The following is a 25,022-nucleotide window of genomic DNA, read 5'->3' on the forward strand; positions in this document are numbered from 1 at the left end:
CATCAACTGCTCCCTCAACTCCGCCACCTTCCCGGAAAGCTGGAAACACGCAGAAATCAGCGCCCTTCTGAAAAAACCCACAGCTGACCCCACCGAACTCAAAAACAACCGCCCCATCTCGCTTCTTCCATTCCCGGCCCAAGTCATCGAGAAAGCTGTCAACAACCAGCTCGCCACCTTCCTCGAAACCAACAAATCCCTCGACTCCTCACAGTCCGGCTTCCGAGCCAAACACAGCACTGAGACCGCACTTATCGCAGCAACAGACGACATTCGAACTCTACTGGACAATGGAGACACAGTCGCCCTCATCCTCCTCGACCTCTCCGCTGCCTTCGACACAGTCTGTCATAGCACCCTTCTACAGCGCCTCAGAAACGTCGGAATCCAAGGAAAAGCACTGGAATGGATCACCTCGTTCCTCACCGGAAGAACCCAGAGAGTCCGCCTCCCACCATTCAAGTCAGAGGCCTCTGAAGTCATCTGCGGCGTGCCACAAGGATCGTCGCTCAGCCCCACCCTCTTCAACGTATACATGAGCCCCTTTGCGGCCATCGCTCGCCAACACAATCTCAACATCATCTCCTACGCTGACGACACTCAACTGATCCTCTCACTCACCAAAGACCCTAACACCGCCAAAACCAACTTACACGAAGGAATGAAAGAAGTAGCCGAGAGGATGAAGCACAGCCGTCTGCTACGATCCTCCAACCAAGCCCTTGCCACTGTACCTCGCATCAACAAAACCACCATGGGAGGTAGATCCTTCTCCTACCTAGCAGCTAAAACCTGGAACTCACTTCCCACTCACCTTCGCCTTACTCAGAACCACCTAGCATTCAGAAAGCAACTTAAAACTTGGATATTCGACAAGTAATTCCCCACCCTTCCTCAAGCGCCTTGAGACCCTATGGGTATGTAGCGCGCTATATAAATCTCTTGACTTGACTGACTTGACTTGACCTGTTTTAGAACACTCCTGGACCCGAGGAAGATCAGAAGAGTACTGAACCTGCTGTCTGCAACCTGAGAAAAGCCCTGGAAGAATGGACCTGCCCCGTCTTGTACCCAGGACAAAGATTTGGACTCCAAAAATTCATGTAAATCTTTTTCAGGATTTGTGAGTCTTGTGTCTGCTTCATAAAACTTGAGATCCTAGGAAGGTCTGCCAGAGAATCTAGGGTTATCAGCGCCCTCACAGGGTTCACAAATCTCCTGTTAATAATAATTTCTTTATTACAAATGTTAATGCTGGGAAATCTTCCTGGGGCTCAACCTGCTCCAATTTTTTTCTAACACAGTGCTCAGGGCTGTGTGCTGCGTAATGCTGGTCCCAACAGGATTGATTTCTGATGGGCAGCCAATCAGAGCTTAATGGATGCACAGATTCATAGCCAGATTCGGAAATGCGCCTTCGACCGTGCGCAGTGGGAGGTTGACCGCAGGGCCTGTGGCCAGGCCATGCTTCCTACACCCCGCAGGCAGCCAACGCCACTCTGCACATGGCCATTTGCTGGATGTGGTGAGAGATTGGCCACATTATGACCTGGACCTGTAAACCCCATCCGAACCTCAGGGACCCCTTCCCAGGGCCACATTCCAAGATAAAGGGGAGGGGGCTGCATGGCCAACCTCCTCAGCCATATTTTGTTCCTTCCTCACCATCCACGGGCCTCTTTAAATTATAGGGGATGCACCGGTGACCTTATAGGGTACTACGAAGCAGCATATATTAAGGGGAGGGGGTGTGTGCCCCCCCAGTCTCCGAGCAACATTAGGCCCACAGGACCTTATCCTCTGACCCAAATAAATAAAAAGGGGAGGGGACCAGGGAGCCCCTCTCTATGAGCCTTATTATGACCTGAGAACCCCATACTCTAGGGCCAAATGGAACTAAAAAGAGGAGGTGGCCATACAGCCCCCAGCGATACGTCATAGGCCCCAGGGACACCATCCTCTGGGGCCATACGTTATTATGGCCCGCTCTCTGAGCTACCATAGGCCCCAGGAACCACGCGCCACATCACTGAAATAAAAATCTATTATCACCCCCCCAGGCCCACCTGTGATTCAATAAAAAGAAGCCTGAGTCCCAAGGTCTAGGATTGCTGCTGCCACATGTTGTTGATGTGGTGGCAGCCGATCAGATCTCAGCTTCTTGTTATGTTATTTTAATTTGATATCGTGCACATGGGGCATCTCGGAGCTGCAGTAGGACACAACGGATGGACCAAACAGCAGACTTAACATAAGAAGGTATAAATAAATTCTTAAATTGGGCGAAATTAGAGCACGTGCGAATATAAAAAGGTAAACGATTCCAGTAGGTAGGGGCCAAGTACGAGAGTTATTTACCTCCACACCCTAAACATTGAATGCCGAGAATAGTGAACAGCTCTTTATCTTTAGATCATAGATTCCTGACAGAGATATAGCGTTTAAGCTTTTAGTGTAGGTATCTTGTCCTTTTGCCACTAGCGCTCAATGTCAAGGCAGCAGATCCCGAATATAATGCTCTTTCTGACCGGTAGTCAGTGTAATGCTCTTAAAAGTGGATTTGATGCAGATCTGGAAGGAAGATTACAAACAAGCCTTGCAGCGGTGTTCTGCATGACTCGAGATCTCTTGGGTCCGCAGAGCGTCAGCAGCGTGAAATATACACATTTGTTTAGCATTAGTTGCTCAAAAACTACTGAACTGATTTGCACCAAATCATGAAAAGTGCTCATTCAGGACCAAGACCTAGCTTTCTGCCAAATTTTCTGCTAATTCATTCTACGGCTTGGGTTGTGACGTGTCTAAAATTAGGGGTGGGAGGAGCTCAGAAGTTTCACTCCGAGGAATTCTGTGGAGTGATCGAAAAACTCCATGGAATTCTAGGGAGTTTCGCCGGCGGGCGGAGTTTCCTATGAAACTGACATCTAGGACCATCATTGTCATTTTGTGATTGCGGGGGAACATTCAGGCCTCTTTCTAAACACTAAGCGTGTCACCTGTGACTGTAATGCAAACACCTCAGGTCCACCCTCCCTGCCGGTCCACCCTGCCTGCGGAGCATTCTTCCAGGAGGGGGCGAGTGTCTGAAAGGAGAGCAGGTTCTGGCCCAGGACGGACCTTTTTAGAAATCAGAAAGCACAGGTGCCGGGACTCCAGTCCTGTCCAGGTCAGGTCAGATCAGGTTACTTACCGTGTGACTGCCTCGATCTGCAGGGCCACACACTGTCCTGATCCATCGCTTTTCCCTTGGTATACCTTCTGCTGCACTTACTGTCTAGCTTTAGCCCCACCCCCCCTTTATCTCTTGTCTACCTCGCTGCCCAGCAGTAGCTTCCACTTTACCTGTGCCTACCCCCCATGCCAGGCTCCTGATCAGGGCGGGCAAGGTCATGGACTGCTTGACTGTAGCAGCAATTCTTAGCCCACTCCAGGACTTCGCTGCTTGTGATTTGTTGCTCAGCATAAGAAGGGAGGGAGGTGCAAGGGGAGGGTGGCAAGGCTATAATATTCTGCTCTGGATTATTTTCAGACCTGGGTGTAGTTCGCAGAGTTTTGCTACGTGGAACGCTGCGAAGTGACAAAAAAAATCTGCGAAGTTCCGCAAGTGGCAGAGTGCTGTGTGAACTTCTGTTCGCGCTGGTCTTCCTGCCACTCGGGTAGACATTCTACGTGTAGCGGATTTTTCTGCACTCTGCGAACTCCGCGGAGTGCACAAAACTCTGCATACTTCTCAAACGTAGCGGAGTCCACCGCCAAGGCCTAATTATTATTTCACTCTGCCTACAATAGTCCATTGGGCTTTGTGAGCGAGGACCTGCCCCAGCCCAGGAGTTTACCTGCAGCCTCTATCAGGGGACCCGGCGCCCTGCCCAGGATTTCACACCCAGAAGCACTCCAGGAGCGGAGCTGCCTTCCCCAGTGCCGTTCTACAAAAGTCTTTCTCAAGGGTGTGTGTGCGGAGAGCACGGTCCCTTTAAGAATCAGAGCATTTCTCATCGATGTGTGCGTTTGCGCCCCTTTACGCTGAATCTCCTCTCCCCTCTCGAGTTATATGATGGATCTAATAGCAGGTCGTAATTCAGCTCAAAACGGGCACCTTCCGATGAGTTTCCAGTTAGTTGCCTTATAACTAACCAGGTCTGGTCCTCTGAATGATTACAGTTTGTGTCCATTAATGAGTATAAATTTGTAAGTGATCTCATTTAATTATTTTTCTCTCCGAAGAGGACTGGCGCTAAACCGTCCTCAACAATAGGGGTGAGCGTGTGCCAACAGTAAACTCCGCTCTGCCAGTGGTCGGCGGAGATTTTTTAAATACCTCCATGCTCTAAGCGGAGTGCAGAGTGCCTGAAATCTATGAACTCCGCTGGCGGAGGGGGCTCACTGCCCGCCCCTATCGAAAATCTCTCTGGGAATTGTCATAAGAAGCACACTCTTTTTAACAACCCACCTTTATCTCGGCCCCTGCTTGTAAGATCACCCCAAAACTTTCCATGTACAACTAGAAAAAGTAGGGCACTTTCTTTTTTTAATTTTCACACACTCACTCACAGACCCACGCAGCCAATCACACGCCCACTCACTGACCTATACAATCACTTACACACCCATTCTCAAAGGCGACAGGTTACAGATAGGATTAAAAAAAATGTGAGGTCAAAATTCATTGAAAAAAACAAAGGTTACAGGGACATTATAGTTAGGAGAAAATGTTTTAAAAACGTTCAAAATTCACTAAATAAACCTTAGGTTTGAGGTACGTTATATTTAGGCTCACTTTTTATTTGTACAAAACCATTGAAATTCGGCAGTTAGTTACCTGAATTAACTATAACTTGTGCCCCCGCAATGCACCGCTTAAGACCTTACATATTACATCACTCATGACGCGTTCACTGACACCATTGATAACATCACTGATGACATCTGAAATAACTCAGTGGAGGACCACTCTATGCACGGCCGCAGAGTAAGTGCGTGTTTACCTCTGTGAATCAGGCCCTTCACACGTTGAGATTACTCTTGGTATGCTCAAATTTGTGCAGATCCATCAGAGCGACAGGTAAAAAGAGGCGGCAAAAGAGATTATTTGCTAATAACTTTGCCACTATGTGGTGAATCTGCAGAAAATCTGACAGAAGCTTGGAAGGATTTGTTTTCTATTGGCGTGTCAGGTTTTGTGCCAACTCATCAAGGTGGGAGCACTTACAACTTTGGCACTGTAATGTGCTAAGTATGTTCCTATCTTTGTACATAGTTGTTAAATGGCCAGAGTTATTAGAAAACAAAATAAAAAAATGAATATGTTTTTTTCTTGCAAAGTTTTGTAAAGATACTTGTAGCATAAAAGGTTTATAAGATGAGTAGAAATATGTGCATGTCCTATTGTAGACCCCTTTGGAAAATGTGCTCAAATCTACAGCAAGAAAAACACTAAACAGATTTACACCAGAGTAGCATGATTTGGGAAGAAATCTGCTGAGTAGGTATTGAAACATTTGCATTTGAAAACATTGTCTACCAGCCTTCGAAGGGTTAAAATTCTGAGATAGCAGGAGAGTTGAAAAGGGGCTTTCGATGTGCCTGGAATCTCAGCTGTCTTAGATAAGTATGCTCCAAATTTGGACAATGCTCAGCATATTTGGCATTTTCATGGTTCTTTCAACCCATCATGGAGGGCAAATTTAATGGGAAGGTCAAAGAAGATGTCTTTTGTTATTAGATGTGACTAAGGGTGGGCATACCACTACGCTGAACTCTGCCCGCTCCACAACTCTGTTTCTGTCTCATCCCCACTAATAAAACAGAAACCCCACATACCTTTGATAAAACAACAAGTAACTCTATTTTACATGCTAAAATGGATATAGTCATCTCATAAAAGGGAAAATAAAAATACAGCAAGCAGTGAGAGAGGTGATGTTTATGGGGTCCTCCCTAACCTAGGGAGAGAACCAAGCAAGCAGATTCCCTGAACACAAAGAGCACATCATGCTGAACGATTGGTGGTGGTCCCATCCTCCTAGGACCACCCAAAGCACAGTTATGGGCAAAGATACAATCCCAACCAAAGGCCCTGCAAAGCAATATGAGACGAGATTCTAGAATGCAGTGAATATTATAGCATCCAATATCAAAACATTCCTCAAGGGGCAGGCTCTCTGGCTCAGCTGAGAGCTGATACTATAATATTCACTAAACTCTAGAATCTCGCCCCAAAATACTTTGCAGGGCCTTTTGGTTGGGATTGTATCTTTGCCCATAACTGTGCTTTGGGTGGTCCTACGAGGATGGGAGCACCACCGAATCTGAGCATGAGCAGTAGCTCTCACTCGATAAACGTGCACTTGCGGTAAGATTATCCCCCAACTTACTCCACGCATTTAGCACTAGTTTCACAGAGCAAAATGCACCTTTACATCCAAAATGATAAAATTAAGCATTCCGCACTAAGAAAATCGAGCTAAATACAAAATACCACAACGAGCACTACCACCTGCCTCTAGTGCTGGTAAAATTGTTTGTTTCTGTGCTACCTTTTACCTCACATTTCTCTTAATTATGTGAGCAACAGTAATCTCCTAATTATTGGTAATTCCGCATCAAAGAGTAACATGGAATTACCGAAATTACTCCAATTACCGCTACATAATTAAAGTCACTCCCAAGCCTCATCAAACCTCACTACACACAGCTGAACACACTGAACCACGGGGGCCGCGGATAAAGAGGTAGAAGAATGGGTGCAGCCTCATGCAGGGTGAGTTGCCTTCATTACCACTTACTACTCACCAACCACATATATCCACCCAAACAGTAATAAAATGTGGACAATAACCAATAAAAGTGTTCCTTTTAAACTTTGAAATCCACCAAAAGGACACCGCTACATACAAGTTATGGTTTATTTAGCGTAAACACTTTTATCTGCTGGTGTGAAAAACTAAAGATATTTACTACAAAACCCTCACTTTATGTGATGTAATGCTCCATCGCAAAACCAAAAATCTCCAGCCACTCATTAGGTGTAGTATGCTTCATGAACCATAACTCATGACCTCCACATGCACTGCTCATGGCCCCACACATGACATCATTAATGTCCTCAAATGACATAATTTTTTTAATCACTAATGACAGCTTAAATGACAGTGTTTATATCACATGTTACATTATCAGGGAAATCACAGATTTTATCACTGATGCACACTTTTAAAAAATGCAGCCACCCTACCATTTAATGATCACACACCCACCAAACCACAGAACCAAAGCCACCATTAAATTACCGCCATCATAAGTCAATGCATCCAAATAACCAACATCATATGCAATGACACACACCAATATACAGGCACACATTCACCACCAATGCTACCACACAAGCAGCGGCACACATCAACACTGTACAGCCACACATTCACCAACACATGTTACCACACAAGCAGTTGCATAAACCAACACATCCAACATCTGACAACCACACCACACACACATCATTGTACAGCCAAATATTCCCCATCACCTGCTACCACACAAGCAGTGACATAAGCCAACAGATTCATCATCTGACACCCACACCACACACCCACCATTGTACAGCCACACATTCACCATCACAAGTTATCACACAAGCAGCAGCACAGAACAACACATCCATCATCTGACAACCACACTACCCACCCAGCCTTTTACAGCCACACATTCACCAACAGATGCTCCCACAAAATCAGAAGCATAAACCAACCAGTGGCGGCCGGCGCAGGTATGAGCGGTAGAGCAGGGCAGGGAACAGCATAGGGGAAGCTGACAGACTGCGGAATAGGTGTTGTTTATTTATTTAATTATACATATTCTATCATTTGTCGACTTCCCCCTGCTCCCACTCTGCCCTGCCCCTGCACCACCTCACTTCCCAACCACGCTTACCTGTGCTGGACGCTGCTGCAAGCAATTTATCCAGCATCTGACAACCACACCAGTGTACAGCCACACATCCACACATTCACCATCACACGCTACCACGCAAGCAGCAGCATAAACCAATACACTCAACATCTGACAACCACACCACACACACACCATTGTACAGCCACAAATTCACCATCAGATGCTCCCTCACAATCAGCATTATAAACCAACCAGTGGTAGCCAGCACAGGTAAGCACGGTGTGGTGGGGCAGGGCACAGGATGGGGTAAGCTGACTGACGACCGAATAGGTGTTGTTTATTTAATTATACCTATTCCATCGTCTGTCAACTTCCCCCTGCTCCCACTCCGCGCTGCCCCCGCACCACCCCACTTCCCCACCACGATAACCTGTGCCAGCCCCCGTTGAAACCAATACATTGAGTATGTGACAACTACACCACCAACCCAATATTGTGCAGCCACACATCCACTATCACACACGACCACACAAACAGCAGCACAAACCAACACAGCCAGCATCTGACAACCACATCATACACCCACCATTGTACAGCCACAAATTCACCAGCACATATTACCACAAAAGCAGCAGCATACGCCAACACATCCAACATCTGATAACCACACCACCAAACCGCCATTGCACAGCCAAACATCTACCATCAAATGCCTACACAGCTACTATTGCTCTGTTGTAGGTCATCACATACCCAAAACCATAGGCCCACACAGCTAGGTATACACCTGCACACATACCACTATAGGGCCACATCCCACTAGCCACGAAACCTCTCATATACTGGCTACCATTTGCTGGAAGACCTATCAACATAAGGCCATACACCCACCTCAATTATGCATGCCCATACTATCATATGGACACACTACAACTATAATATATGGGCAAACAAACAAATGATGTCCATTCATGCACAAATAAACTCCCAGACAACCAACATAACACATTTCCACATCTGCCATCATACATCTCAACAAACACACCGCAATAGGGCCACACAGCCACCATCACACTGCCCGCACACAGCATAATCTGTGCTCACATACACAACAATAAAGAACAACAAATGACACCACACACAATATGAAATGGCCAGACACCCACCGCCATATTGCCACATAGGTACCATATTTGAGCCAGCTCTATAGCTATCACTATTCACCAAAACAATTTACACATCAATTGAAAATAAGTTGATCAGTTTTTTTTTTTAAGTAATGTTTCAAAGAAAAATATTTAAAGAAAAGAAGTGATGAAAAATGGGCCAATCAGTGAAGGCACCAGATAAGTCAATGATGGGGTCCTGTTTGATGAGGCCAATGGTACTATTGTTAATAATGCCATTAAGATGTCATCAGTGATGGCGCGTGAAGTCATGAGAAACCCATGGTGTAAATGGGAGGTACGGTGTGCCTAGCATACAATCACTGTCAGAGGCAACTTTTATGCATTTTTAGGATTAGCAGTGGAACCGCAATGTCCCTTTAGAGATGTTTTACAAGCCTTCCCAATGAAAACTGAGTAGTGACCTTAACCACACAGTCACTGTCGCTGGCGTTATAATAAACTTTTATCAAAGTTGTATACTGGTCCATATAGCAGTAAAAGCCTACTAGTCAGATTGCCAACAGTTCTCTGGGTGATAAACACCTGCCACATATAAAGATATCTATAATTTCACATCATTGCTGTCAAAATAATTATTTTGCAAAACAGGAGTTCCAGGACCCTTTCCATGATCTGTTGCAGGTTCTGTTCCACGGTCTGTTCCAAGATGTATCTCCAGTGTGTGTTGCAGGATGTGTTCCTGTATCGGGTTCAGGATCTGTTCCCAGATGTGTTCCAGGCTATTTCAAGATGTGATCCAGGATCTCTTATAGGATCTGTTGCAGGTTCTGTTCCAGGATCTGTTCCAGAATGTGTTCCAGGACTTGTTCCTGGGTGTCTTCAAGTATCTGCTCCAGGATCAGTACCTGGATCTGTTACAGGTAGTTTTCTGGGTTGTGTCCCAGGATCTGTTCCAGGATGTGTACCAGGACTTGTTTGACGAAGTGTTCCAGGAACTGTTACAGAATCTGTTCCCAGATCTGTTCCAGGATGTGTTTCAAGATGTGATCCAGGGTTGCTTTAGGATCTGTTCCAGGATCTGTTCCTAGATCTGTTCCTGGATCTGTTACTGGATCTGTTCCAAGATCTGTTCCAGGGTGTGTTTCAAGATGTGATCCAGCATCTGTTCCAGGATGTCTTCCAGGGTGTGTTCCAGGATCGGTTTCACGATCTGTTGCCAGATCTGTTCCAGCATATGTTTCAAGATGTGATCCAGGATCTGTTCCAGGATCTGTTCCCAGGTCTGTTCCAGGATGTGTTTCAAGATGTGATCCAGGGTCGCTTATCGGATCTGTTCCAGGATCTGTTCCTAGATTTGTTCCTGGATCTGTTACTGGATCTGTTCCCAGATCTGTTCCAGGGTGTTTTTCAAGATGTGATCCAGTATCTGTTCCAGGATGTCTTCCAGGGTGTGTTCCAGGATCGGTTTCAGGATCTGTTCCCAGATCTGTTCCAGCATATGTTTCAAGATGTGATCCAGGATCTGTTCCAGGATCAGTTCCTTGATATGTTACAAGATGTGTTCCAAGATTTGTTTAAGGAAGTGTTCCAGGATCTGTTGCAAGATCTATTCCAGGATCTGACCCAGGATGTTTTCCCGGATGTGCTCCTGGATTTCTTCAAGGATCTGTTCCAGGGTGTGTACCTGGATCTGTTTCAGGATCTGTACAGGTGGTGTTCCAGGTTGTGTTCAAGGATCTGTTCTTAAATCTGTTTCAGGATCTAGTCTAGCATCTATTCCAGCATGTGTACCGGAATAGGTTCCTGGATTTGTTCCAGGATCTGTCCCAGGATCTGTTCCAAGATCTATTCCAAGATCTGTCCCAGAATCTGTTCCAGGATCTGTCTAAGGATCTGTTCAAGGATCTGTTCCATGGCCCCCCTTGATGTCATCTCGATTTTCCGCCTTGCGAACTGAACCCAGCAGATCCAACACATCTTTTCCACAGCACAAGCCGACCCTCCACAGGAAGTTTCATTCGATGATGCTCTTGCTTGAAGTGGCCTGATCGACGGTTGGATAATTGACACTGGTGTAAAACCATTGCTTCTGGATCCTAATAATGGAAATGCTGAGGGCCCGATTCACAGAACTAACTTAAGACAACATCCTAGCTTAAGTCTGTCTTAAGTATGTCTTGAGTCAAATTTAAGACAAAATCCTAACTTCTGTGAATACCAAAAGTAGTAAGTTTAGGATTTTGTCTCAAGTTAGTTCTGTGAATCGGGCCCTGAGTATGGTTGGTGTCCACGCCTGGTACAAGAGAGTCTCACAAGCTCAGCCTTGACAGGAGCTCTCTTTTAATTTGCTTTTTTACCACATTCTTCAAGTCTTAGTAGAAACACCTGTGTTGTCCCATCCTTTCACTGTGTCTACATATACTACATTAAAACCTTAAAAAGATATTGCTATATATATAGTGATATATTATTGTTTTATGTAACATAACATATAATTTTAAAGTTATTTAAAGATACTATCAAGCCTGCAACAAACTATTGTTAGCTATCTTCTATATACAACATAGTATAACATTTCAGTGTGTCAAAAGATGTTCTCGAGCCAGGAACAGACTAATGATAGACATGCCTCATGTTGCTACACGCCTCTGCACACGCATCTCATTTCAATGATTCCTGCTTAGCCTGCTACAAAATGAATATATTTTAAATAATCCCATTGCCTCTCTCATGGCCAAATTTTTAATCCCAACTTCATTCTGATTGGCTCCTGCCAGCCAGAAACTGAGTGAATATATTTACAAGAAACTGTGCCCAGCCAAGGGCTCATTTTCACAAAGAAGCTGTCGCATCATGCATTGCACCGGTGCAATGCTGTTCCTAGCACAATAAGTAGTGGTTCCTGTGGCTAGCGCAGCCGTTTCTGATAAATTGTCCTAAAGTTACGCACCAGGGTACCTGCTTTGGGCTGTAATGCATTAAGTGAGATTTACATAAGCCCATACTGTCAATCAAAAATACAAAATAAGGCCACACGCTCATAAACCACACCACAGTTTTGCCCACAGTCTAGTGTGTCCTGGTCTATGTCCTGCTAACATTAGCAATCTTCCTTTTTGAAGGGTTATTTTACAGGTAATTTATGTTGCAGAGATCCCCCAAATGATCCAGGTCATGTGATCGAAACAACTGTGAACTCTATAACAAGGGTATAACACAGTAAATGACAGTAAAGACACAAAAGGACCGTACCAGTGAGAGTCCAAAAATAGTCGAAGATCCAATGTGCTGCAACCCTTAAGATACCACGGTTAGGAGACCCTCTGTATACCTTAAAAAAGAGAGAGGGACCCAAACACCAAAGGAAAAGGGACAAGATAGACCAAAGTCACAGAAAAAACCCCGTTGGGTACATGTACATACACAAATCCACACTCGCAGTAGGAACCTTATATCACCAATACATAAACAATGGACATAGGACCCAAGAAATAAAATGATCAAATGGAATCAAATGAATGATGCAAATTAATTTTATACAATTTAAAAGATTAAAAAATCACATAAGTTAAAAATCACAGTACCTATCTAGCTTCATCATGGGTAACAGTTACAAAACATATAAGTACAAAATACACATTTCACAAAAATATAAATGTCATCAAATATTAGCAACAAACAAACATTGGGAGAACAGGAAGAACAATATTTCCTTGTCACAGGGAGAGCCACTGAATCTTACACTGATCAATTGTTAAACCATAAAGGGATTCTTTGTCTTTTTTTAATTTCTCAAGAACAAATGTCCGCATGGATTTCAATGGGCTTCCCTTATCAGTACATCAAATAAGGGAAGTTCTCCCAATGTTTGTTTGTTGCTAATATTTGATGAAATTTATATTTTTGTGAAATATTTTTTTTAATCTATTGTATTTTGTACTTACATGTTTTTTAACTGTAGCTCGTGGCGAAGCTAGATAGGCACTGTCATTTCTAACTTATGTGATTTATTAAAATCTTTTAAATTGTATAAAATTAATTTGCATCATTCATTTGATTCCATTTGATCACTTTATTTCTTGGGTTCTATGTCCATTGTTTATGTATTGGTGATATAAGGTTCCTACTGCGAGTGTGGATTTGTGTATGTACATGTTACCAAAGCGGGGTTTTCCGTGACTTTGACCCTCTATATAGATCCAGAACAAACATCTGCAAAGAGGAGCATTCCAAAAATGAAAATATCTATGTATGTATCGTAAATTTCCAATACGTCATCAAACAACTGTGGAGGTCCGATATATAATGTAGTCCAAATCCATTCTTCATTCAGCATACTTGAGCTAATGTCTGCTTTTCACAAACTTTTTTATTCTTCATACAGAAAATACTCAGGCCAACGTGTTTTGGCCAATAAATTGGACTTCATCAGGGATCCTAGTACTCATGAAAGAATATTGATTGGCAGGATGAGTCCTCATCCAGGTGAAATGATACAGCTCTTGGATCGCATAAAGCCAAACCACGTCTCATGGCTTCCTTCCACCTTTAGCTCGAAGCTGCTCTAGTTGTCCCAGCAGAAAGCTGAGGAGACACCGATAACGTAGGTAAAGACAGACCGTTTACATCTGTAAAGAGCCTTACCTGCTGGCATCTGAAGATATTCAACATCAGGTTATCACAACAATATCTGATACTAAGCTATGACAATGTTTACCTATTGTGAATAAATCTCACTTTTCATCACAGGATTTAAAGTTGTGTTTAAGGTAATTCCATCAGCTGACAACCTCGTGACCAACAAGGCCAGGCACAGCCAGTAACAGACACTTGCATATATAGAACTCCTAAAACCCCTGTGATGTCATAAATTCTCCAATTTGACCCAATCACCTCCACCTGCATCTAATCTAAAGGGCCCAAGGAATTTGGACAAGCCACTACCACCACCACCAGGCCTGACTTCAACCCAATCACCTTTGTCGATAAGAGCACCTGCTGGTTCTCCTGCATCCCCAATCCTGGGTACCTGACACTCATATCACACATCCAAAAGAAAACCAATGTTGTCCCATGCGGTCTACCACTCATCACTTCAAATGGCGTGCTCTCAGTGCTGGTTTTCACAGTAGGACAATAAGCCCACACCATATATTTAATAGCATCCTTGAAAGACAACCATACTCTATCAGCCAGTTCCAAGGTACCCTTCACCATCATGTTAATCCTTTCCACCAAGCCATTTGCTTGTGGATTGTACAATGGCTTACATACATGCTTCACAACTATGATGTCCAGAAACCATCTCATTTCCTCCAAGGTGAGTTGTTTGCCATTATATGTCACCAACACAGACGGAATTCCTTCTGTAGCATTTTTCTTGTCACCTGCTTTACTGGCACAGCATTCTTCTTGACTTTGATCTTACGTACATATTCCTTATCTTTTTTTAACCTATTGTCGAATAAGCAATCAATTTGCTACTGAATTTCTTCTGACGGCCTCTTGCTGAAGTATGTGGAATATTGAATAAAATCAATGAAATACGATCCCAGCAGAGGCACCAGGGATCCCACTGTCCTACATTGTAAGGTTTGCTAGCACTTCTATAGCTCATCAAAGACCCTCTGGTGGCCCCATGCGCTACCAGGTTTGCAGTGCAATGAAGAGTCAAGTCGACCCCCTCAGCTCGGTCTTCACGGGTTTCACGCAGACTCTCCGCCGCAGCAGCACGGACACACCGAGCTACCCGCCAGGCTGCTGCACGCGCTCGACTTGAAATGAATCGCATTTCCGCTCAGATTTGTGCCCGGGGCCAGCTCTTGAATGTACCTCTGTAAACATGTCCGGATATTTTAAGAAATGTAAACAATAAATTAAACTGATTTCTTCTAAGCAGAAAATGACTCACATAAGATCCGAGCTGATATTACTTCTCATTTTAAGGACAAGACGGTGCAAGTGCGATTCTGACATCCGAGCGGCCGCCGCGGTGCCTGGGGTGCATTTTTTGAAGACAGGTGGTTAGTTTCCGTTCCCTTCCAGGTCAGTAACTAAAGCCAAATTATGCCGAATTTTGACAAATGTAGGAACACCAGTTCTTGTGGCGTTCGATCCAGTTTGGAGACCTCGGTGTAAACAGCGGCCGTCCGGAACTTTATGATAAAATGTAACTTGTTTGCAGTTCACTTCGGAGTAAGGCTTCCAGGACGGATTCGTTTAATTTTACTTGAAAACACATCTCTAAAGTTCAAAGCCAGTTCGATCATATTAAAACAAAAAAAAATACACATTTCGTTTCAAAATCAGGCATATAGGACAGGAACAGGAAGGTTTTCGTGGCTCAGCCAGTAATTAGTTAGTACCCCGCGGGAAGATTCCAGAAACGTGAAAATGCAGATTCCCCGAGGCTTGCAAGAAAAAAACCCGGCATAGAACACCTGTGTTTTGATTTAAAGAGCCATCGCTCCAAATATCGCTCGGCTTCAGATACAATTCTTCGCAATATTAGCTTTCTGTAGTTTATTTTCTTTTACCTATAGCAGTGTCTATTACTACATTTCCCTCCTTCTTTTAATTTAATGCGGAAAATCACAGTTTTAGTGCCAAGAATATAATATTTTCTACAATTGTACCTCCGAAGTGAAGCCAGAAAGACCCCTCTCCTTGCAAGTGAACAGAGAACAGATGTGTTCGAACAACAAACACTAAAGCCAGCATTGTAGACAAACAAGAAATGCAAAAATAGTTAAAAAAAATAATAATAAAATAAAATGACTGAGAAATAATTAGAGAGAAGGGAAGAAAACTGAGCTATGCACCAACCTGAAATGTTATTTTAACTAAATTGGCCTAATCATTTTTAAATCCTCCTGACTCATCAATTATAATTTGTTTTGCTTTCATCTGTTTGGATTTATGAAAGCTTAAAGCGAGTTGTCAGATAGAGGAAAGCAGACACAAAATACTGCACAATTAAACCCAGATTCCTGATTCTGTTGAACTAAATTGAAAGAAATCCCAGAATCAATTCTCTGATACGGAAACCGATTGCATGGAGAAACAGGAACTAAAAGTCCCCAATGCTGGATGCTTTTAGTTTATTTTTAAAAGCTCTGCAGGAAGCCTCCCCACCTGCTGTGAAGATGGCCGAGAGCAGCAGAAGCAGGGAGAGCCCGCGGTGGATCCTGGAAGCCGCGTGCCCTGAAGCCATCCTGAGTCTGGAGAGGCCGGTGCAGCCAGCGATGCTCTGGAGATGTTGGTGTCCTCAGTACTGCCGTGCTCCTCAAAGGTCACCGTATAATCAACCAGAGCTCAGGGTCATTATCCCAATTAGATGCATAATGCACATGCCTTTTATCCCTTGCACCTCCCTGGGCCTGTATCGGTATCTTCGTAATCGTCATATCGGCCACCTCCATTCTCGACCCGGCGGGACATTTTTAGACACAGTCAATTAAAGAGGATGAGTAGAATCTTGGAAGGGCATGACCCGGCCCTACTGGACCAGTGTGGCAGTGCTAGCCGCGCCTGCTTCATTATGCAGACATTGGTGACAGCATGGATGACGTATCCTTGTGAGGGACCAGCATTGTTTCCATGCAATGGGAACACTGCCAGATGTGGAGGCCAAGCCTCCAGTGCTTGCTTTGGGCGCAGAGGAGTGAACTCCATCCTCATTTACATCAGGGCGATACGTGCCTTGGCCAACCTCAACGAGACCACGGTGCGGCGATGGTCCACACAGGAAGTCCCAGATCCAGTCGGAGATCTGCGGCAGCCGAAGCTGCAAGAAGCTGAGCCCCTGATTGAGAGAAGGCTTGACAATTGGAAGAAGAGCTGCTGTTGGACACCTGGGGGGAACGATTCCAGGGCTTTGCAAAGACTCCCCAGCTCTTCCCACGTTTCTCCACTCGTCACATTAACTATCCTGCTCTGAACGTTAAGTCCACGAGTAGTGCAGACGGGGATTGGGTTTCATCAGCTCTTATGGAGAATTTGCGTTTTACTTTAACGAGTAAAACACACAAAACGCTTTTTGAGAATTTTATCTTCATCCCTGATGGCCAGAATCACAAAGTGGCTCCGCACTCGTTGAGGGCGGCCCGCAGTCGCCAGGTAGTCTCCGCACTCGAGGCGGAATCTCCACAACGAAGGGAGTGTGCACACTTTGACAAACTATGGCCTGTTATTATTACTAAGATTATTATCAGGGATATTAATTAAGTACAAGCATGGCAGAGAGGACAGAGAAGATTTGCATGTAGCAACAGAAGGCATGACCAACCTGTGAGTGCAGAAAGGCACCGAGCTCTGTTCACAGAGACAATTTGAGACAATGAATACAGCCGAATAAAGAAGAAACGGTGGAACTCTCCTATATAGAGGGCGATGCAAGGCAAAGAGTGCGGGATGATGCGTAGATGGCAAAAAGGTCATTTTTTACCTTTCTTCAGTTGCTAAACTTAAGTAGCGTGACTGAGCTGAAAATGCTGCTCATTCCAAAGCCTGGGCTCATTAGGTGAAGGATATATACAAATTTTCTGCACACTTTCAAAAGTAAATACGTAAAGTTTCATTAAATATCACAATGATGCTTGTCTTTATATGTTGAGATGTCTTTAATTCACAATCTTTAAGCCTTCTTAGCCAACGCGTGTTTCGTCAGTGTTACAGGGGATTACCCAACATCTTCTTCAGGGCTGAGGTCAGTTTCAAGTAGTCTCTTAATTCCGGTGATAATCCCAACCCGGAAGGGGTTCCTATAAGTGCTGCTCCTGGAGAGGTAGACCGATTAGTCTTGTATCTGGAGAGGTAAATATGCTTCCAAATATAAGGGAGTTTCTTCTAGAAGGGCTGCCTCATCTGGTAGTATTAGGTAGAACCTTTCGGATCTCCAGGCTGTGGCATGTTCGATGTGCCAATCAGCAGTCTGGTGAAGGAGCCTGTTGACGTGTTTTACATTCCAACCTGGCCAAGGGAATATCCTGTTTTCGACGATCTACAAACAATCACGTTTTTCTCGTACCACAGAAGTCGGAGTCATGCCGAGCGACTGCTAAGAAAACAAAGGATATCCTCTACGTCGTTTGCCGGTGACATGTCGGGTGAAAATAATATAAATGCCCTACAGAGGGACAACTTCACTTTCGCTTGCTGCATTCATTAATTTATCGATAATACAGAGGTGAAGCTAGAAATTATCAACACGAGAGTGCTAAATCACAAATTGGCTTTCAACTACATCGACCGATACCTGCAATCCATCTGAGAATATAGTTGTGGCATATATAAAGAATCGCTGTCAGTTATCCACACCATGGCTTTCCCTGTGAAATAAAAAAAATAAGGAATAGCGCAATGCGACGATGAATTTTGATTAAATGAATATTAAGTGTGGAATATTGATCCTTTTATTCCAAGTACCTCTTTGCATCTTCTTTGACCTTGATCCATCTCAATACATTTCAATACCCACATTAAGTACTCACCATTCAAGTAAGTATTACATACTTGTCTACCCTAACAGATAAAAGATAGCTCCTCCATGGTAGGAGAAGATACATTAACACATGTTAGTGGATAAACTATAAGTTTAAGATCTAGGAGTACTTTCTAAACTACAAATTAGACAAATAAAGTAAACATTAGGCGAATGGAACAAGACTGTTATCAATACTGTTATATTACAGCGATAAAAATAGACATATCTCCACAAAATAGAAGGGCCATAACTGTTCAGTCTCCTTTTTTATGTATATATCTATAAAATCTCTTTCTCTTACTATTTAACTGTGGTACATATATATGTCTCATTATGTTTTGATAATTTCATTGTAATTTGAGTGCCACTCTCTGGACAGGAATGAACTTAAATAGGTATAAAAAAGATGTTCTTTCTATATAGATTTTGAATTGTGTTCTAAAAACAATGATATCATATTGGATGCGATTGCTAGAACCATGGATTGTGTAGTCCATTACCAAATTGAAGATAATTATGTACACGTCTTTGCCGTTTTTATAGTAATTTGGAAATATATGTCATTATATATGTATAACACTGTGACTTTAGGTGTGTTTAGTACAGGTTACACTTGTAAATAATGTTCATATATCTTCTCTTATTTAGTGTATATACATAGACAGTCTTCCTGATGAAGGCAGCAGTGCCGAAATGCGCGTAGTTTTCAACCCTGCCACTTGCCATCATTATATCATCAATTGCTAGATATATCAATGTCAACATCATTGTACAATTGTAATGGTTATAAGCAGTAAATGTGTATATATTTGAATTTAAAACGTATAAAGAAGGGTATAACCCACATCAGAAAATTGAATGATCAATGAATTTATGAATTTCTTCTCTCTTTTTTATAAAAGATTAATAAAATGAAAATATTTTTCAATATTTGTAGTGATTAATTTGTATGACTTCCAAGTATTTAACCTACAATCACACCTTTGAAAAAATCGATTATCCTTTGCTTTAAAATTTAGAAACTTGCTATAGTCCCCTTTTTTCATAAAAATGTCGCAGGAGACAACTGAGCAAGCTCTTGAGATGGACTCTTGTGGGGCCAGGGAGTCATTGCAGGTTTCACAAGATGGGGGGATGTGCTTGAACTGTACATCTCCTCATCTTGAAAAACCTGCACTCACTCAATCAGATATCTATAAAGCCCTGCTCTTCACCCCAGAGGGTATCCTGTTGCTGAGGTTTGGCTGGTCACAGTCGAAAAGCCAGGTCCTGAGTCACTTTCTGAAATCCACCAGGGTAGGAGCGTAGGTGGGGGGGAGCCGTTCTAGGCCTTGGTGGCCAGATAGGAGAAGGAACGACCACCGCTGTGGCTGTGACAAAGGCAGGGGTGAGTGCAAGGGCCAGAGAGGCAGAGCGCAGCTGTCTGGCAGGTTGGTGGAAGTTCATGCAGAGGTTGATATATGCTGGTCCATGGTAGTGGAGGGCTCGGTTGGCGTGTCTCAGCTTGAACTGGCCTCTCTTCGGCTCTAGTTGGATAGTTGAGCTGCCGCCTGAAGAGCTGCTCTGATTGGTGTCAGTGAGGACTCAGAGAGACCGTGAGTAGCGCCTTGGGTCTGGTGATGTGTGGGAAGAAAAGGGCCTAGACTCCAGACCAGAAGTTCCTAAATGGAGTAAGAACTTGAAGTTACGCAGTAACACACTGGGATGGTGATCTTAGTGCCTCTGGCTTCTTATCTTCTTTGAAAGAGTTTAGTCCATGTTGCTGCCCCAATCCTGGATGAAGACCTTGGACGATCTTCCCTTTAACAAGACAAATTCACGTCCGTCGTCCACGTATGGATGGGATTCAAGCAGGATCAGAGCTGGAGGATTTCTGTAACCAGTAGATGGTCGAGCACATGTCTGCTGATAAAATCACAGAACCCTTCCTACCTATTCTTGGGTAGTGAAGCGCCAGGCCGGATTACACTGAAGCTAAACGGGGAGAAGACGGAGATTCTTCTCCTAGGGAAAAAGCGTGATCTGTGGCAGGACTTTCATTGGCCGCCCTCTCTAGGCACATTCCCTACACCAGCAACCCAGGTTAGAAACCTAGGGGTGTGCATCGATGACTCTTTGTCGATGAAGCAGCAGGCCAACAAAGTGGCTGGGACTTGCTTCACGATCCTCAAATGGTTGCGGAAGATTATCTGGATGCTGCCCGTGGATACCCAGAAGACCGTAGTCAATGCACTAATTACATCTAGGCTTGACTACGGTAACATCTTATACCTGGGTTCCAATTTGGCAGTAATCAGACGGCTACAGCTTGTCCAGAACTCCGCAGCCAGGCTGTTATGTAAGATCCCGAGGACAGCGAGGATCTCGAAGCACCTCAGAGATCTTCATTGGCTGAAGGTGGAGAATAGGGTCAGGTTTAAAGCCTTGACTTATATGTTTAAGATCAGAGCAGGAACTGCCCCTAAATATCTGCAAAAATTGGTCAGGCCCCCATGTCCCTGTACGAAATCTCCGCTCTCTCAGTGGAGCAACTTTCGTGGTCCCTAGATTTAAACTGGCCCGAATGGGGGGGAAATCTTTCTCCCGTATGGGACCAGTTCTTTGGAACTCCCTCCCTCTAGCCCTTCGCAAAGACGACAATTTTGCCAGTTTTAAAAAAAATGTCAAAACGTGGCTGTTTAACAAGTAATTGTGGTTATTGTCAGTTGTTGCCTTTTTGTGGTTTGATCTTTGAGCCCTGGCGCCGGGAAACCCTTTGTGGGTATCTGTGCGCATTACAAATGCAAAAAATAAATAAATAAATAATAAATAAATTACACTCCTCTGAGTAGACGTGGAGCTCAGGCAAGCTTTCCACATCATAAATCTCAGGCCTCCTCCAGATGCTGGAGTCACATTCATTTCATATGTGGTGGCCGGTTGGAGTACAATCAGTGACGTTTAATGCTGTTTCGTGACAAACATGGATTATGAGAGATAGAAACCATCAGGTAGATGCATCAAGCATTTTTGCGAGCGCAAACGGTGCGAATCGCAAAATTCGGCCGTTTGCGGCCGCAAAAATGGCATTTGAAATGCATCAAGGCTTCATGCACTCGCAATTTAAGAATTCGCAAATGATTGCGAGTTCTCAAATTGCGATTGCATTTAAGGAATCGCAATTTGCGATTCCTTAAATGCAATGCATGAACCATTCCAAGATTGCGAATTTGCATTCTGGGGCAGCTATTTACCGCGAAGTCAGACTACGTGGTAAATAGCAAAAACTTAGAAATATGCACTTTAGTGCATTTTTCTAAGTTGTATATTACGCACACACATGTCCTTGGGACATGTGTGTGCGCAACAACAGTGAACATTACCATTTCAGGGGTGCAACAGGGTGTCCTTTGGACACCCTGACACCCTTGAAATTGCGGCACATTTGCGATTCGCTATTTGCTAATCGCAAATAAGGAATGACTCCCATTTCATAAGCCATTCCTTTTTTGCAGTAGGAATCGCAAATAACATTGCGATTCTTCATGCATCCCGTTTTGCGAGTCTTTCATAGCGAATCCTTAAAATTCGCTATTAAGGACTCGCAAAACATTACTGTGATGAATATGGGGGCATATCCGGACACTGTTTTGCGAATGTCTGTACAATGCTATTACAAAAAGCCCCACAGATGTAATTTAAATGAATAATGAATGAATGAATGCATAGTTTAATGCACATTTTAAACATGTGCAGGGCAGGAACTTTCTTCAACTCCTGCAGAACTCAATTTATTGTGATAAGAATATGTTGTGCAAAACCACCGGATATCCTGAGAAGCTGACACACTTGAGCTTCTTGAAGAGATAGTAAGGAAAAACCAGGAAGGGTATGTTAAGCCCTGGCATGCATAATGCTTCAGAAAGACACCTGCCTCAGTGCCCTGCCCCCTTTGTCAGGTAACAAGTGTCCGGTCTGCCCTAATGCCCTCCCCGCAGTGGGCCAGGTTCTCTAGAGTTCTGGGCTCGGATCTCTCTGATCCAAGTTCTCCTTACATAGATTGTCGCTCCCTCTCTCCCCTCCTAATAATGTATCCACATCGTCTCCCTTCACCTGACAGCTCTCTCGACATCTAGCTCCCTCTACTCTCGACTTCTCCAATTCTTTGCCCCTTCTCTCCCCCCCAGCTCAGTTAGTTCCTCCTGTGACTCCCTCTCTTCCAATAGTGCTGTCTCTGCTGCCCTCTTCTTACTCTCTCTTTACCCTATCTTCAAATCCTCTTTTATCCCTTCCCAAATCTTGCCTCCATTCCCTTCTTCTTTCTCTGTCCCTTCCTTTTGTTATTCCTCAGCTCCCCCACATCTTTTCCCCACTCATTGTTCACCTTGCTTGGCACTCTGCTGACTCCTCTCCCACCCTTCAGCTTCCCACACCACCTCCCTCTGTTTCCCCGTCCATGGCTCACTCTTCACCACAGTAATGTCCCTGGCACACCTGTCTGCTTTACGAGCTACAAAGCAGTTATTAGCCGAGCCGACTCAGCCGTTGAATAAATTATATTGTGAAATTAAAATACATCAGTCAATCTCACGTAACAGAAAGGAAATTTCTTCCTGGTGCTTCATTGTAAACATACTAGAAAGCGGCATCTCCATGGGTGAACGTTGTCTTGGGAAAGATGTGCCTCAGGTCTGAAGGTGGCAGACTGGGCAAGAAGGACCTCTGAAGACCACAGACAGGGCAAGAAGGACCTCTGAAGACCACAGACAGGGCAAGAAGGACCTCTGAAGCCCACAGACAGGGCAAGAAGGACCTCTGAAGACCACAGACTGGTCAAGAAGAGGAGCTTCTATCTGGAGACCACAGACTGGTCAGGATGAGCTTCTATCTGAAGACCACAGACATGGCAAGAAGAGACTCTGAAGACCACAGACTGGTCAAGATTAGTTTCTATCTGAAGACTGCAGACAGGGCAAGAAGAGACTCTGAAGACCACAGACTGGTCAAGATGAGCTTCTATCTGAAGACCGCAGACAGGGCAAGAAGTGACTCTAAAGACTGCAAATAGGGCAAGAAGAGACTCTAAAGACCACAGACTGGTCAAGATGAGCTTCTATCTGAAGACCACAGACAGGGCAAGAAGAGACTCTGAAGACCACAGACAGGGCAAGAAGAGACTCTAAAGACCACTGACTGGGCAAGAAGAGACTCTAAAGACCACAGACAGGGCAAGAAGAGACTCTGAAGACCACAGACAGGGCAAGAAGAGACTCTAAAGACCACAGACAGGGCAAGAAGAGACTCTGAAGGCCACAGACAGGGCAAGAAGAGACTCTGAAGACCACAGACAGGGTAAGAAGAGACTCTAAAGACCACAGACAGGGCAAGAAGAGACTCAAAAGACCACAGACAGGGCAAAAAAGACTCTAAAGACCACAGACAGGGCAAGAAGAGACTCTAAAGACCACAGACTGGTCAAGAAGAGACTTTAAAGATCACAGCCTGGGCAGGGAGAGACTCTGTAGACCACAGACAGGGTAAGAAGAGACTCTGAAGGCCACAGACAGGGCAAGAAGAGACTCTGAAGACCACAGACAGGGTAAGAAGAGATTCTGTAGACCACAGACAGGGAAAGAAGAGACTCTAAAGACCACAGACTGGTCAAGATGAACTTCTATCTGAAGACCACAGACAGGGAAAGAAGAGACTCTAAAGACCACAGACAGGGAAAGAAGAGACTCTGAAGATCACAGACTGGGCAAGAAGAGACTCTGAAGATCACAGACTGGACACGAAGATACTCTAAAGACCACAGACAGGGAAAGAAGAGACTCTGAAGCCCACAGACAGGGCAAGAAGGACCTCTGAAGACCACAGACTGGTCAAGAAGAGGAGCTTCTATCTGGAGACCACAGACTGGTCAGGATGAGCTTCTATCTGAAGACCACAGACATGGCAAGAAGAGACTCTGAAGACCACAGACTGGTCAAGATGAGCTTCTATCTGAAGACCGCAGACAGGGCAAGAAGTGACTCTAAAGACTGCAAATAGGGCAAGAAGAGACTCTAAAGACCACAGACTGGTCAAGATGAGCTTCTATCTGAAGACGACAGACAGGGCAAGAAGAGACTCTGAAGACCACAGACAGGGCAAGAAGAGACTCTAAAGACCACTGACTGGGCAAGAAGAGACTCTAAAGACCACAGACAGGGCAAGAAGAGACTCTGAAGACCACAGACAGGGCAAGAAGAGACTCTAAAGACCACTGACTGGGCAAGAAGAGACTCTAAAGACCACAGACAGGGCAAGAAGAGACTCTAAAGACCACAGACAGGGCAAAAAAGACTCTAAAGACCACAGACAGGGCAAGAAGAGACTCTAAAGACCACAGACTGGTCAAGAAGAGACTTTAAAGATCACAGCCTGGGCAGGGAGAGACTCTGTAGACCACAGACAGGGTAAGAAGAGACTCTGAAGGCCACAGACAGGGCAAGAAGAGACTCTGAAGACCACAGACAGGGTAAGAAGAGATTCTGTAG

At 44.3% G+C, this 25,022-nt stretch overlaps 1 protein-coding gene across 1 annotated transcript in view; it reads right to left on the reverse strand.

Annotated features, from left to right (window-relative positions):
* The window catches only part of LOC144752383 (uncharacterized), a 182,083-nt gene extending 165,798 nt beyond the window's left edge, over nucleotides 1-16,285 (reverse strand). Inside the window, exon 1 of the mRNA XM_078640318.1 lies at nucleotides 16,155-16,285. Within this exon, the coding sequence (XP_078496444.1) occupies nucleotides 16,155-16,233 (79 nt within the window). The 5' untranslated portion in view covers nucleotides 16,234-16,285. The remainder of the gene's footprint in view (nucleotides 1-16,154) is intronic.
* Between the last annotated feature and the right edge of the window lie 8,737 nt (nucleotides 16,286-25,022).

The sequence above is a fragment of the Lissotriton helveticus genome, chromosome 5_1 (genome assembly GCF_964261635.1).
Source record: "Lissotriton helveticus chromosome 5_1, aLisHel1.1, whole genome shotgun sequence".
In the NCBI taxonomy this organism is placed as follows: domain Eukaryota; kingdom Metazoa; phylum Chordata; class Amphibia; order Caudata; family Salamandridae; genus Lissotriton; species Lissotriton helveticus.